Source organism: Protomyctophum parallelum (genome assembly GCF_964188405.1).
Source record: "Protomyctophum parallelum genome assembly, chromosome: 18".
NCBI classification, from domain to species: Eukaryota; Metazoa; Chordata; class Actinopteri; order Myctophiformes; family Myctophidae; genus Protomyctophum; species Protomyctophum parallelum.
The window spans coordinates 10,006,327-10,020,127 of NC_139716.1; the positions used below are offsets into that span (position 1 = coordinate 10,006,327).

At 42.1% G+C, this 13,801-nt stretch overlaps 1 protein-coding gene across 2 annotated transcripts; it reads right to left on the reverse strand.

The window, feature by feature from the left end:
- Positions 1-4,227: 4,227 nt before the first annotated feature.
- On the reverse strand, positions 4,228-13,777 carry mfsd8 (major facilitator superfamily domain containing 8). Of its 2 annotated transcripts, XR_014570629.1 has the most exons (13): positions 13,619-13,777; positions 13,149-13,234; positions 12,891-12,934; positions 11,189-11,429; positions 10,588-10,701; positions 9,571-9,715; positions 9,394-9,452; positions 9,142-9,250; positions 8,898-9,032; positions 8,679-8,782; positions 7,340-7,566; positions 6,343-6,621; positions 4,228-6,081 (listed from the first exon to the last, which is right to left on the reverse strand). XR_014570629.1 is itself a non-coding variant. In XM_083788443.1 (12 exons), exons 1-12 carry the CDS (start codon positions 13,702-13,704, stop codon positions 6,415-6,417), a joined length of 1,557 nt encoding a protein of 518 aa, XP_083644569.1. In that variant the 5' UTR covers positions 13,705-13,777; the 3' UTR covers positions 4,228-6,414. The 2 variants fall into 2 exon arrangements, 1 of the variants encoding a protein (XP_083644569.1); XM_083788443.1 differs by having other exon boundaries at positions 4,228-6,621.
- Positions 13,778-13,801: the final 24 nt, after the last annotated feature.

The window sequence follows — 13,801 nt, forward strand, 5'->3', positions numbered from 1 at the left end:
ATGATGATGATGATGATGATGATGATAATACATAAATAACAATAATAATAATAATAATAATAAGTATTATTATTATTAGTAGTAGTAGTAGTAGCCTGGGTATCGAGGCTAGCCTACAAGTTATTGAGCTTAGTCCAGTTACCCTGGGTAAACATAGTACTTTTCCTTTCCTTTCTATCAGTATGGTGGACAGTCGCACTGAGGAAAAGACTGCATGGAAGCAGAGCTGGAGGTGGCAGACTAAAATGTTGAGGTTCTCTCCGGGAATAACAACTAAGGATGGACAGGAACAGGAATTAATAATACATCAGAGGGACAGCGCATGTTAAATGTTTTGTAGCTCTGCATGGTCCATATAGCCGGACCAGAGCTAGATGTTTTGGAGATTGAGATAGCCAGAGAGGCCAGACTGAGATGGTTTAGACATGTACAAACTCAGAGGTGTTTAAATAACAAACAAAAAACATTGCATGGATGCACCTGGGACATATCCATCCTGACTGAGGTCAACGGGGTTTCGGGTCTCTCAACATCATACCCCTCACCTCACTCAGGCGACCCAGCCGGGAGTGATCAAGTCCCGACTTACGTCCCAGTAGCTACCCTCAATCAGTCCCACTAGGCCCTAGTGGGACTGATTGAGGGTAGGTTTTTCCCTAGTGACTAGGGAAAAACCAGGGGCACACAATCCGTTGGAACTCATCCAGAACTACTCTGCCAGGGCTGGGAGGTAAGCTTCTGGCACATGGAGGGACTAGGCTCTGTGGGTTGTCTCCTGTCCGGGCCCCTCCTACATCTCACCAGGTCCACTCCTGCTCTCACCAGGAGTAGAGCGAGGACCTGTGCGTTGCACCAGAGTCCCAGCACCAGACAGTTCATTCAGGAGTGGTGGGAAATGGTTCTGCAGGGTCATGGTGCTGCGGTTCCGCTGGCTGCTTGCATGGCCCTCCTAAAGGCCTCACCGAGGGTTGTTGGGCTTCCTCCTCACGGAGGACACAGGCTGGGGCGCTAACCCATACTGCTCACCCGGGTGCCGTCTACATTCCGGCTGTCACCCGTCTCTCCGGTGGTTACCAGACTATACCTGGTTGTCACATAGTCTATTCCTATGAGTCACACTATATGTTTGATTATTTTAGTAGAAGGAGCTAGATTCTGAGGTTGGAACTGCCAGGCAGGAGGCCCAGAGGAAGACCAAAGAGGACATGAAGTTAGTCTTTAACTATAGTGAGTCTATAATAAACCAAGTAATCAGATGTACGTTAAATAAACAAAAAAATCTTACTAATTCTGCAAACCAATAAGACGCCCTGAGGGCGAGAAGCGAGCACACATCCGCCTGGGTGACGGCAGACTTCCGGGGTGTTTTGGCATGGGGGGTCAGATCAACTTCCGTTTTGGCATGGGGGGTCAGATCAACATATGGAATGAATTCTGTACTGGCCATATATGGAGCGTGTCTTGAGTCTACAGAATTTGATGAGGTCAGATCCACATATGGAATGTCAGAACAGGTCAGCTCCATATATGGAGATCTAAGGGTGGCAGCGGGGCAGTGTCTTGAGTGTACATCGAAGAGGAAGGACGGGTGGGGAAGTATCAAGGTTTGTGGTCAGATGTAGATTTGCTGGCTGGGTCCATATGCAGATCTAGGTGATGATCCAGTCTTCTCCATGAATGGCTATCCAGGGTTTACGGCAACCTTCCCCGTGTTTCTTCAATAGTCAGATCCAAAAGAACACAGTTTTCCGGCCACTGCTACAGAGCTGACAATAAGGTTATATCTTCCCTCCTTCCCTGGAATCCTGCCTCAAAGCAGACCAGAAGTAGAAAACTGTCTGTGATGTCAGTCATGTCACAAGGTGTAATGGACTGATAACCATATATGGAGGGGTGACCTGACTGACGGACAGACAGGTTTTCATAGTAATCTGCGACCTACGGCCGCAATAAACAAACAGCAGTGATTTACGTTCGGACACTGATGTTGTTATAAATCTGCTGATCACCAATTTCACCCTCATGCTGGAGGACGGAGGAGGCGAGGAGCCACTGAGACAAAAATGTGAGTATAGGCCTGGCCTATTGTATTTCTAGAATTTGGCTAAGAATGTCACCAATCAACTATCTGGAGAATTTGAGTACTGAAAATACTTCAGAGCTAGATGGCTAGATGGTCTATAGATGTCGTCATAGCCCGGGGAGGTGACTGTAATTGGCTGTTGGTTATCAGTCACGACAACTTCACATCTCTTTAAATTCCAGGAATTTCTAATATCTGTCCTTTTTGCACATCTCCTGCAACTGTTCATCCAATCTAGGCTACTTCACACCGTTGTATTTCTGAGGTCCCAAAGAAGTGCAGTGTCTTCTAGTGTGAAATCTTTTCTTTTCTTTTTCCTTTACTTATTCAGGGAAGCAGATTGAGAGCAAGTTCTCTTTTTCAAGGAGCACAGCATATGAAACACAATACATAATGAACAAAACAAACCACATGTCACATGTCACAAACCACAGCATGTCACAGCTGCAAAAAAATATATAGTTATTACATGAAACAGGTGTGTGTTTGTTTGTCTTGTATATCATGACTGTTTTTTAACAAGATTTGTTTAAGAAAAAAAGAACATGAAACCGGTGTATATATAGTCACTAGGCTATGTGGCCTCAAGATGTCTAAATGTCTCTATTGACACCAATCGAACCAGTTTCAGAGAGTCTTGAAGTTTGCTCCATTTATGTGCCATAGTAAATCTTTCCTTGTTCACTGTTCATACATGGACTCACTGGACTGGTATATCTAATGTGTGCCTGCCCTGCTGTGAACGTGTTGAATGTCCATTGACTTTTGGATCTAAAAGCAATACATAAAATACAATGTTTCTCTCTAGGAACTGCAAGAGACGGCCAAACGACCCACTTCTTCAGTCATTACAGATTGAAAGGTCTACTAGCAAGAGAGAAAAAATACTTGTTTCTGTAGAGGAAAGCAATCTGTCCTTCAAATCAATCGGGATGGGCGGTTCTCAAGAAACAGCTGAATGGCAGCTACACCCTGAATGTGCACAGCAGTAGTTCCCCAACTACAAGAAGCGTCACTGTGACATCTTCGAAACACAGCTATTAACTCTTAACTTCATTTAACAAAACTCTAGTTTTAGCCAATTATGTAATGCCTTGTAGATATGTGTTCCATGTTCTTGGAAGTTCATACAGATATATCTTGCACCAATACCCCTTATCCCTAACCTTAACTTATTTTCCATTAACTATTTTAAAATTGTTCAAATAGCTGATCTACAAGCTCACAACATGTCGATGTAGATTGGCTATAGTTGAACTATTTTAAAATGTTTTAAAATAGTAAAAGTCACACCTGTGTGAAGTGAGGGCGCTCTTATCATTATACATCATACATCTACCTTTTATAACTGCATTTATGTGATTGGTTAGCCGGTTTGCTCGTCTACATGACATACATTTTCCCTTCATTGTCAATGGCATTTAATGTTTGTGTTGCCAGAAATGTACATCATATTCGGCGGAATTTGACCTAATTTCACCTTTCATTGTCAATGGCAAATATGAGACGTGTGTGGACAAAAGCTGTATATAGGATAGGCTAGCGCCCCTTAAAAATGGCAAATAAGTTTAGGGGTAAGGGGTGGTGCAAGATAGGACCCATAGTCTTGTCAGTCACTCATGGGCTGTCAGGTGTGCTGGGCTGGACCTCAGACAGGGAGAACATGTAGACACAATTCAGAATTTTTTTTCGCAGCAAACGTATTTCCTGTAGGCGGAGACGACATATCTGCAGTGTAAACTCGCAGGTCTTCTACTACATTGAATGGTAAAGTGACTGTAAAGTTAGTGTTAGTAAAAAGCAGGTAAAAGAGTAACATTTGAGCAGACTAACATCAAAGATGCCCAGAACATCGGGATGAACCCGTGTAGTGGCAAACATTCAACTTTGGAGAAAAACGGAATGTCAAAAAAATACACCCCAGTGGCTGAGACCAGAGCCATAGAGTAATGGTTGAGACGAAGCAGTGAAAGGTCCTGAAAGATAATAACGTCAGTCTTACCCAATACCCAATCTTTCAGTTGTATGTACAGTATGAACACAAGGCTGCTGTACTTTAAATGCTTAGTAAGGTTTTCTTCAGCTCAGAAATAATAATGAATAATGATATTCAAAGAAAACATGTTAGTATCACTAAGGTTTTTATTTTATTTTAAGTATGGAAGTCCTTGGAGATTTCAATAACCCCAGGCAAGTGTTAATAGAAATGCATATTAAGCGCTGTTGAAGAGGAAAACGATAGTACCTGAACTTGAAATATATATAGGCTACAAGACAAAAACACAATCCCATTTCGGTCAACAGTCTTGGCATAAATTACATAAAAAATTAAATATGTACAGCTTAGAATAGTCATTTGTTCAGTGCATTCTCATCGAGCCCCATTTACCTCAAACAAATCATATGAGTACAATGAGACAATACAAAGTTAAAAGATTAAAGTTTGTTCATGTGCACAAATTTGCATTCCAGTGCCACACCTGTGTATACTGCAGGGTTCCCCAATTAATTTTCCTCAAGGGCCATATTTTGACTAGGGTACCAGGCTGGGGGCCGAGTCGGCACGCGCAAGGTCGATGTCTTGCCCTGAAATTTTATTTTCAGGGCAAGACCCCATTTGAAAAGGAAGCACAGTTTGACATGCATAGGCTACCTACTGACCCCCCATTTAATGCCAATTATATCTGGGACCCCCCCCCCCCCCAAAAAAATCTTCCAGGGGCCACAAGGGGGCCAAATGGCCTGCCTATTGGGGAACCCTGTTATACTGTAAGGACATTCTGAGAACTTCATCAACAATGCTGTAATAAAGAGGTTTGGTTAGAGTTACAAAGTAGTAAGAAACATTCAGCAGTTCATAATTGGAGGTTGTACGATATATAAGATTGACTGATAAATCAGGCCAAAGCCTCCAAATATGGCAGATTGCCATTTAAATTTGTTAATTTTTAATTACCAAGCTATTCAGGCTCCATGACCATAAAACATTTGATTGTGTGTCAAAACATATTTGAAAAACAAAACAAAAAAAGACTACACAGAATCAAATGTTTTTATGGTCACGATTCACCAGGAGCCTAGCCCTGGATCGTGGCTTGGTTCCAGGCTTAAAATAATTTATATAAATAGTTTTTAGAATAAATGTATGGCTTTTCTGTGGCAACACAAAAAGGCCACAACTGCTATGACCTATTATAGATTTGATCCTTTTGACAGATGTGTACAAATATATGTGCATGTATTTGTATACATATTTGTCAATAATAAAAAAAAGGCTCCCAGTTCCCTCCAAAATATTGGAATCGATATTGGCCCTGAAAAATCCATATCAGACGACCTCTACTCAAATGATCAATTCAATGCTATTGGTCCAACACATACTAGGATCAAGGATTTTACATTTTTGGTAGAATCTTTGATTGATAGCTTCCTCCCTACCGAGTGAAAGTGCTGTAGCATAGCATAGCCGACATAATAGCTCCTTTATTGGAGAGGCAGCAATCTTTGCTCAGCTCATAAGAAATAAACTGCTCTCATCTCGCCAGCATACAGTTTAAATGTCAACCCTGAGTTACAAGCTCTAAAAAGGCACTTCAAAACCGTTACTATAACATGGTAAAGTAAATAAAAAACCGTAACACAAAATCATCAGTTAGTTTCTCCATTGGTAACTTGGAGAGTACACTCTCAGAGTTGAATTAACCACTTGAACCACAAGCCTGTTCTGGGGTGAGCATTTCGACAAGTTGATGTAGAGAACAATACTAGCAGACCTAGAGTAGTAGAGCCCTGGAAGAGCAACGGATTAGAGTGAAAATCAACCGATAATTCCCAGTAGGTTACTTATCAAGCCGATCTTATCGGTCTACTGCACATGCTGGGAGCCTACTGAAAACGACATGCCTCCTCAAACCCTAACCTAAACATAACCGCAAGCACGTAGCAGTGCAGTCTCAACCTTAGCGCATGTTGGCCAACCTTAATCCTGTCATTTTGGTCTACTGCCTACTGAGAAACGACAAGCCTCCTCAAACCCTAACCTAAACATAACTGCAAGCACGCAGCGGCGGTCCCAACCTTAATCGTTGTTTTCGTTTATCAATGCCAATCGCAGCCAGTAGGCTTCCAGACTACACGCAGTAGGTCGATAAGATCGGCTTGATAAGTAACCTACTGGGAATTATCGGTTGATTCCATTCGAAGCGGGTACGGAGAGCCCTGTCAACTACGTATGTAGGGTTTAAGTGGTTAACATGGACCAGCTTACTATGCACACTGGCTGAGGTGTCTTCTTAAGAAGGATGCCTTTCCAGTTCAAAAAGCTCCACGTGTTAGTCTATGCTACGCCCATGGCGTACAGAGAAGGCTACAAGTCTGTGATACAGAGCGCCCAGGAGAATAATACCTCCCAGCACCATCCCACATATGAGACTGAAGGCCCACCGTGGCCCCAGGACGGTGTACACCTGGGAGACAAAGACCGGGCCCAGTGTCCTCGCCCCGCTGCCAGAGGCCGTCAGCCAGCCCATGTATAAACCCTGCACACACATAAAACATACCAAAAAATGTATTGTCAGAATTTGTCACAGTACTTAACACAACTAAACAAAACAGGTGGTTTAAAATTAGTATTACTTTCTCATATTTTAAAATGTTAAATTATATAAAATTTAAATTAATTTAAATTCAAACCGTTAATAAAAGTGTGTGTGTGTGTGTGTACACCAGTAAACCGCTACATTATGAATACCAGCGAGTCAAAAAGGGATGATGAATTCAATCTAAACCTTTAGTAACACATATTCCATAAAAGGTGTTTTATGCTGGTAGTTAGGTTAATGATCGAATATATCTCTATTAAGTCATAAAAAGGAAGAAGAAATAAAATAAAAATGCTTTAGTCATCTTGAGAAATTACTTGGCATTCAAATCCCTAATACAACGGCAGAGTAGCCTCAACCTTATGGTACTGTGACATTCTGTAGGTTCAGCTAACGGACTGCCGTCGTCCCCTTTCAGTTAATCAAAAGGTTTCCTGAGCATACACAGTACATAATCCTTCGGCCATACACATACAGTTGTACACATTCACAACTGTGAGATAGGGTGCTAGTGTGCTTCTCTGCTTCACTTTTATTTGATTTTTGTTATTGTTCATGTCATGCATGTACTATATTTACATGGTGGCCATTTCACAGAATAATAATATAAAGTATTTACAAATTCAACTGTATTCGATTGTTTTGTTTTTTTTACCTGAGGTGTGGGTCCAAGGATTTTCGAGTATAGGGTGTAAGACATGACATTACAGGCTGGGTATCCCACCCCAATGAGGACATCAGAGGTAATGTACTGGGCCAGGTGGAGCGCAGGGATGTACTGACACCACGTCTGTTCTATTGGACAGCCCGTCGGCTCCAAAGAGCTGTTAGAGCCCACCGTAAGGTTCAAGGTTTGATTCACCACAGAGTTGTTCTTGAGGTCTGCATTTACAAAAGATAAGCATACAGAGTCAAGGTTGTGTTACTACTACGCTCAACACTTTCACAAAAAGCAAAAGAGGACAGCTGCAACATTCTAAAAGTCAGTGAATGAAGAAAAACCAAGGGATTCCTAAAAAAAAAGCTTTGAATGCAAGGCTAGTTAATTATTGGACATGTTTAAATCAAGTTCTAGTTGAGTAGAGTACAGTTCATAATGGTGCTTTTGCAGTCAACCAACTATTATTCTGCAAGCTGTAACTTTATTCCATGAAACTGTTGAAACTCTGAACAGTCATTTGTTCAAATAAACACTTGAAACTAACTTTATTCCAGGAAGGAATACATTTTCCACACTTAAGTATGTATAATAAAAAAGGCAGAACTGCCCGCAAAACCAAGTGACTTTCAAATGGTGGCCGTGTATGTCAGTTGGTAGGAGTGCTCGCCTTTGAGTTGCAAGGTTCTGTGTTCAATCCCTGGCATCGCCATCTCAATGTATGTGTAAACACAATTTGGGAGACTAAAGGCTCATACATAGTCTGGATTTTCGGTGGTTAGGTGACCACCGAACTACAACATGACGTCACAAGCTGCGGTGAAGAGCAAACCAGCCCTTCTCTCTGTTTTTATTCACCACCGCTCAACGTCCGGTGGTCAGCTCACCACCGGAGCGGTGGTCACCTCACCACCGAAAATCCAGACTATGAATAGGCCTTTAGACATAAATACTGGGACAGTAGCAGGTGATGTGTTGGTAGGTGTGGCGCTCGACCTCAGCAATCCACCTCCCTAGTGTAGCGCCTTGTGAAGGGGATAGATGTCCTCACTTAGAACGACAATAAGTGAGATTCTTAGTACGTAACTCAGCTTTACAGGCCCATGCTGGCCGAAACGCATTGGTCGTTGTTTTAACCCTTGTTGTTTTTTAATCATGAAATAAAGGGGTTTCAACTGCACAGAACTGCCTCGGACCCTCTTTAAAGTTTGCCACCTTCTTACCTCCTTCCACATTGATTTTGACTCATTCAAGGTATAGAACTTTTAAAAAAAAACTGTGTGCTGTATTATTTGAAACCCTCTCCAAAGAGCACCTTCTTCTTTTCTTTTTTTACCTGCCCACTGGATGTTAGGATAGTTGTTTCCCCATGGAAGTAGAATGAAGAAGCCACATAATACGATGACCAGGCCTCCTAACAACACAGGACGGTCTCCAATCCTGCAGGGAAGCAAATAATGCCCTTGATAATCCAACTCTCGGAAAGATGACCACATGTCACAATATCATTAACTTGTTCGCTCACATCTGGTGGAATAAAAAGTAAAAAAGATACCTTAGAGAGGCTACTTTTACAGCTAGAAACACCAGGATAGATTCAAATCCAATGCAGGAGATTATGATGCCATTGTACAACACAGCCTGTTTCCTTGTCCAGGAAAACATGTCCATGGACAGTGGAGTGGAGATTCTGGGGAAATATGAAAAACGTTTTAATTTTACAATTAAACTAGTGGGATAAAAGACACACTTGGGCCAATTCTCAAGTGTGATTGCACAACCTGATTTGAAATACATACGTTTCAAAAACAGCAAAGATGAACATGATGATGAAGAAAAGCATATTTGAAGTTAGGACCGCTATCTGGTCAATGTCTCCTATGGTTTCTTGGCTAACATCAACTGTATCTGTAGGATAGGTGGATAGAGGAGAATGTAGTAATTATGAAGCAATGCACAACAGTTGAAATTACGGTATGGGATAATTCATTAAAAAGAAAAAAGGGTAATCAAACTGAAACTAAAGAAGTGTAGAAACGGCCAGGACGTGCCTTCAGACATGTAGTTGATAGCTCGGAAGTGTCTGCCATGGTCATCCACTCGGTGCTCTCTGTTGAGAGGTCAGAAAGCATGATATTTGACTTCCAAAATAATAATAATAAAACGAAATAAATGGATATTCACTGACTTTTGCAGGCCCTAACATTGGGTTCTGGGTAGAGTCCTACCTCAGCACCGTTAGAACCAACAGGATGTTGATGATACCAAGGGCAGCGGCCAGCAGTGCCGGGGCGGTGTACATGTTGAGCTGCAGGACAATTATCTTCACGGTGACACCCGTCTCACCAATGAATGACAGGCCTGCCTGCATAGCTGACACCATAAAACATACACAGTAAAACTTCAATAACATACCTTTTGCCATTTGAACACTTTATTTGGCTGTGTGAGCCTGGTAAAAAAAAGAGCTCCAAGAGCAGACTGAATAAGAACAAGACAACCAAGAATAAACTATAGTCACTGATCTGTAACAAACTATGGTTTGATGGTATAGTTTGCCACCGCGACACCATCTTGATACTCCCCACTTAACGATAATGATGATTTAGATTTGTATTAAAACAAGCTATTCTATATACACACTTAAACATAATTCTAATAATCAGTTAGGTAAACCAAATACCCGTTATCTTGCTAGCTAACCTGACTAATACGTTAAGATGGCAATACATAGTTATTAACAGATAGATAACCATCCTAAACATCATAGTGATCGTAAATATACATTTAATCACACCTTCTAACATTGCCATCACTGTATTCTCACAGCCCCTTTGACCTGACCCGTCTGTGCCCGAGTGTGTGTGTGTGTGTGTGTGTGTGTGTGTATTCCCCTGTATGTATTCTCACAGGTCCTGTTGTCTGGCCAAGTCCTCCTAGCTGATCAATCTCTTTCACTGATGGCAACACCACACTACATTTACCACAAATCCATACATTGCTTACACAACTGATTCCACTGATTAACACACTCTCACATGCCATTCTTCGTTATAGGTTTGAATTAATTTATGTGGAAAATAAATATATAATTTTAAACACTTTTAAACGTTCTTCTTTTTGAATGGCCTACGAGCCAAGTCGCAACAGTATACCGCTTTACAAAATCCTTTTGTCATATCCGGCAAATGCAGTTTCAGTGTGTTTTGCAAGCATTTATTATCAGTGAATACAGTCTTCCATACCTGGCCCAAGAATGAAACCAAGGGCTTGACAGGCACTCATGTTTGCCATGGCACTGGTCCTCTCCTTCAATGACGTTGCTCCAGCAACATAGGACCTCACTACAGCCACATTGCCTGTAAAGACCAACACCAACAGCCATGTTAGGGCAACCATATCAATGGCTGCATCATTAATTATCTTCTTAGACTGTATTTTTGTTCTATTATGAAACCAAAAGGAGCAACCCGGTGCAAAGTGACAGTTTTCTGAAATACCTATGTTTTTATTTCAGTGGTGCTCAATATTTCATGTCAAGGACCCCAAAAATTATATGCAGGCTAATAGGCCGTCGACCCCAATCTGAAAATATGTAGTCGTCCCCGTCCCCGTCCCCCAGAAGCAAAGATTTGAGTTAAAAACGTTCACTCTATAACAATATATATTCAAAGATTTGAGGCACATTTTCACGAATTTTCAAAAATAGCAGATCTACAAGCTCGTAGCGCGGCACTCAGTGCCGCACTATAGAGCTTGTACAGATCTGCTATTTGATTTCAATAGCTAAAGTATAACATAATCCTTAAAACAGCAGCGTCTGTCTGCATCTCCCCTGTGTAATACCTGCTCCAAAGCCCACCAGCGCCCTGGCCATGAGCATGTGATACTTGTTTTCCGTGGTAGGCAGGTAGACGTAGCAGTAGTACATGTTGGCTGCTACATTGATGAAGATGGAGCAGGCCAGGGGCTCCCTACGAGGTCTGTGATTGGACCATAGGCCAAAAAGAGGCGACGCCAACATTTGGCCCAGACTATATGCTGCTACCACCCAGCCAAGGAAACTGGCATTTGCAGTATCATCGATCTACAACAAAAATACATTATTAGGCATGGATTACAGTACAATTCTCTCACACACACACACACACACACACACACACACACACACACACAGTCAGACAACTCACGAATAGATTTACCAATATTTATTACAGAATGAGTAATGAGTGTGCATATGATATTTGACTTGGCGTTCGGCTCTGCTGGATTTTCTCCCTGCTCGGCACGATTAAGCACCAACATAAAACATTAAGAGCAGGGAGATAGATATACAATAAAACCCCCATGGGAAGCATAAATAACAGAGCCCACCGGTGGTGCTGGGGTGGTGGTGGGAGCAAACATCACATACAACCAGGAACCATATGCAGAGGAAGGCAGGAAGAGCATGCAAGTCTAGTGAGCTTAAGTAGCCCACCCAATTTGTCAGCTGACTGCCGCATCGGCGAATGACGTGTGGGACTTGCACACACTTGTCGCCCACATAGCAATGCAGCATGTTTAACCCCTTGAGTATAGTAGGCGCCTTTGAGCATGGCATGAACTCCCTCGAGTATGTCTGACTGAACTAACTCCGCAGGCTACGTCTCATTTAAAACAATGACAAAAAAATAACAGTTCCTCCAAAGCCACTAGGCTGAATTAGCACAGACAGAGGCCAGAAATAGAAGTCTATCGTCTATAAACTTAGCAATCAGTTGAACATACTCCATTAGTCCCGCCATGTAAGAACCATTAGCTCAGATACTACACCTTTATCTACTGTCACAACAGCTCATCCTTGTACTACATGAACAACCAATATGTCTAATGACCATTTGAAATCTCTCTGCATTTTCATATTCACTTGGTCAGTTGATTCAAGTCCTGAACCGTAGGTCATACAGTCACATTTTGTTCTGTTTTGGATTCCCTGGATCAATGTAAGAGCCATTTCTTTTCTATATTTCCTTTCTATGCATTTCATTTCTATAATTGACGTCACGGTCAAGGCCAAGGTGTTGGCCTTTTTGGCCTTTGTCTAGGCTATAATTATGAGGAAGTGGCTTGCAAGGCACAGGGGCTACTGAAGTGAAAGAGGCAACAGTTTGTTGACTGTGTCATGAGAACAAAGGCTGTCGATTTTGTCGTTGTTTAACCTGCTGAAGTTCAAACAAAGTCAACGTTTGGACATTTATATACACGTCTAACTAGATCTCACTTTCAGTAACCAGCCCGTGGTGTCAGTTCAGGACTGACACTACAATGATAGAGATGTAACTCCCCATATAGGCAGCGGTAATTCATAGATTTTCCACCGTTTTGTGTTTTCTTCAAAAACACGCTTTTTACCAATACTCCGGAGTCATGACATTTTCAAACTTTAAGTTTATGGGGTGGTAGATGATTAAACTGTCTTCATGTTCAATTCTTAGCTGTTCCATGTGAGTAAGTGTTATCAGCAAACAGTGCACCACTGTAGGCATTGGAAATGTTTTGAGCTTACCTTTTGCAAAAACGGCCACAGTGATGTGATGACAATAGTGAAACCTAATGGGATATGAATAAAAACGTATTAAGATGAGAATCATGCAGTGCTACAACATGCCCATGAAGGCACACAATACATCTTCTTTAACTTTTGTCTTTCAATGGGCTGGCACTGCCATCCGTCTCTAATATACTGCACTTGTGTGTGTGTGTGTGTGTGTGTGTGTGTGTGTGTGTGTGTGTGTGTGCATTACAACAAGAATGGCATCCTCACCAACGCTGCTGAGGAACATGGTAAAATACATGACTCTGATAGACCTCCATCTACTTTTGTATTCGTCATCCTGGGACCCATCATCACTGGGTACAAGGATCAGACAGAGAAGCATAAGACGTGTGTATTTATTGATTCCCCATGTGCAACTAACATGATTCTAGCAGGAAGCATATGGTTGCCTTGTAGCCAGCCACACGCACGCACGCGCGCGCGACGCGCGCGCGACACACACACACACACACACACACACACACACACACACACACACACACACACACACACACACACACACACACACACACACACACACACACACACACACACACACACACACACACACACACACACACACACACACACACACACACACACACACACACACACACACACACACACACACACACCCTTGATGTGTGTACAATCAAGTGAATCAACAATCAATGTGTATAAAGTGTGCATTCATTCACCTGCTTGAATCATCTTTGAGCAGTGGCGTGCTCTCCTCAGAGTCGACCAGCTGAGACATTGCACCCGACATTGTTGCTGAAGGCATCGAGCCAAACAACCAATGTCAAAGGTTTGCTGCGATCCCGAGATAGAGTAATAAGAGGACAGGTACAATAAGTCGGAATGAGTCTCTAGATCACCAT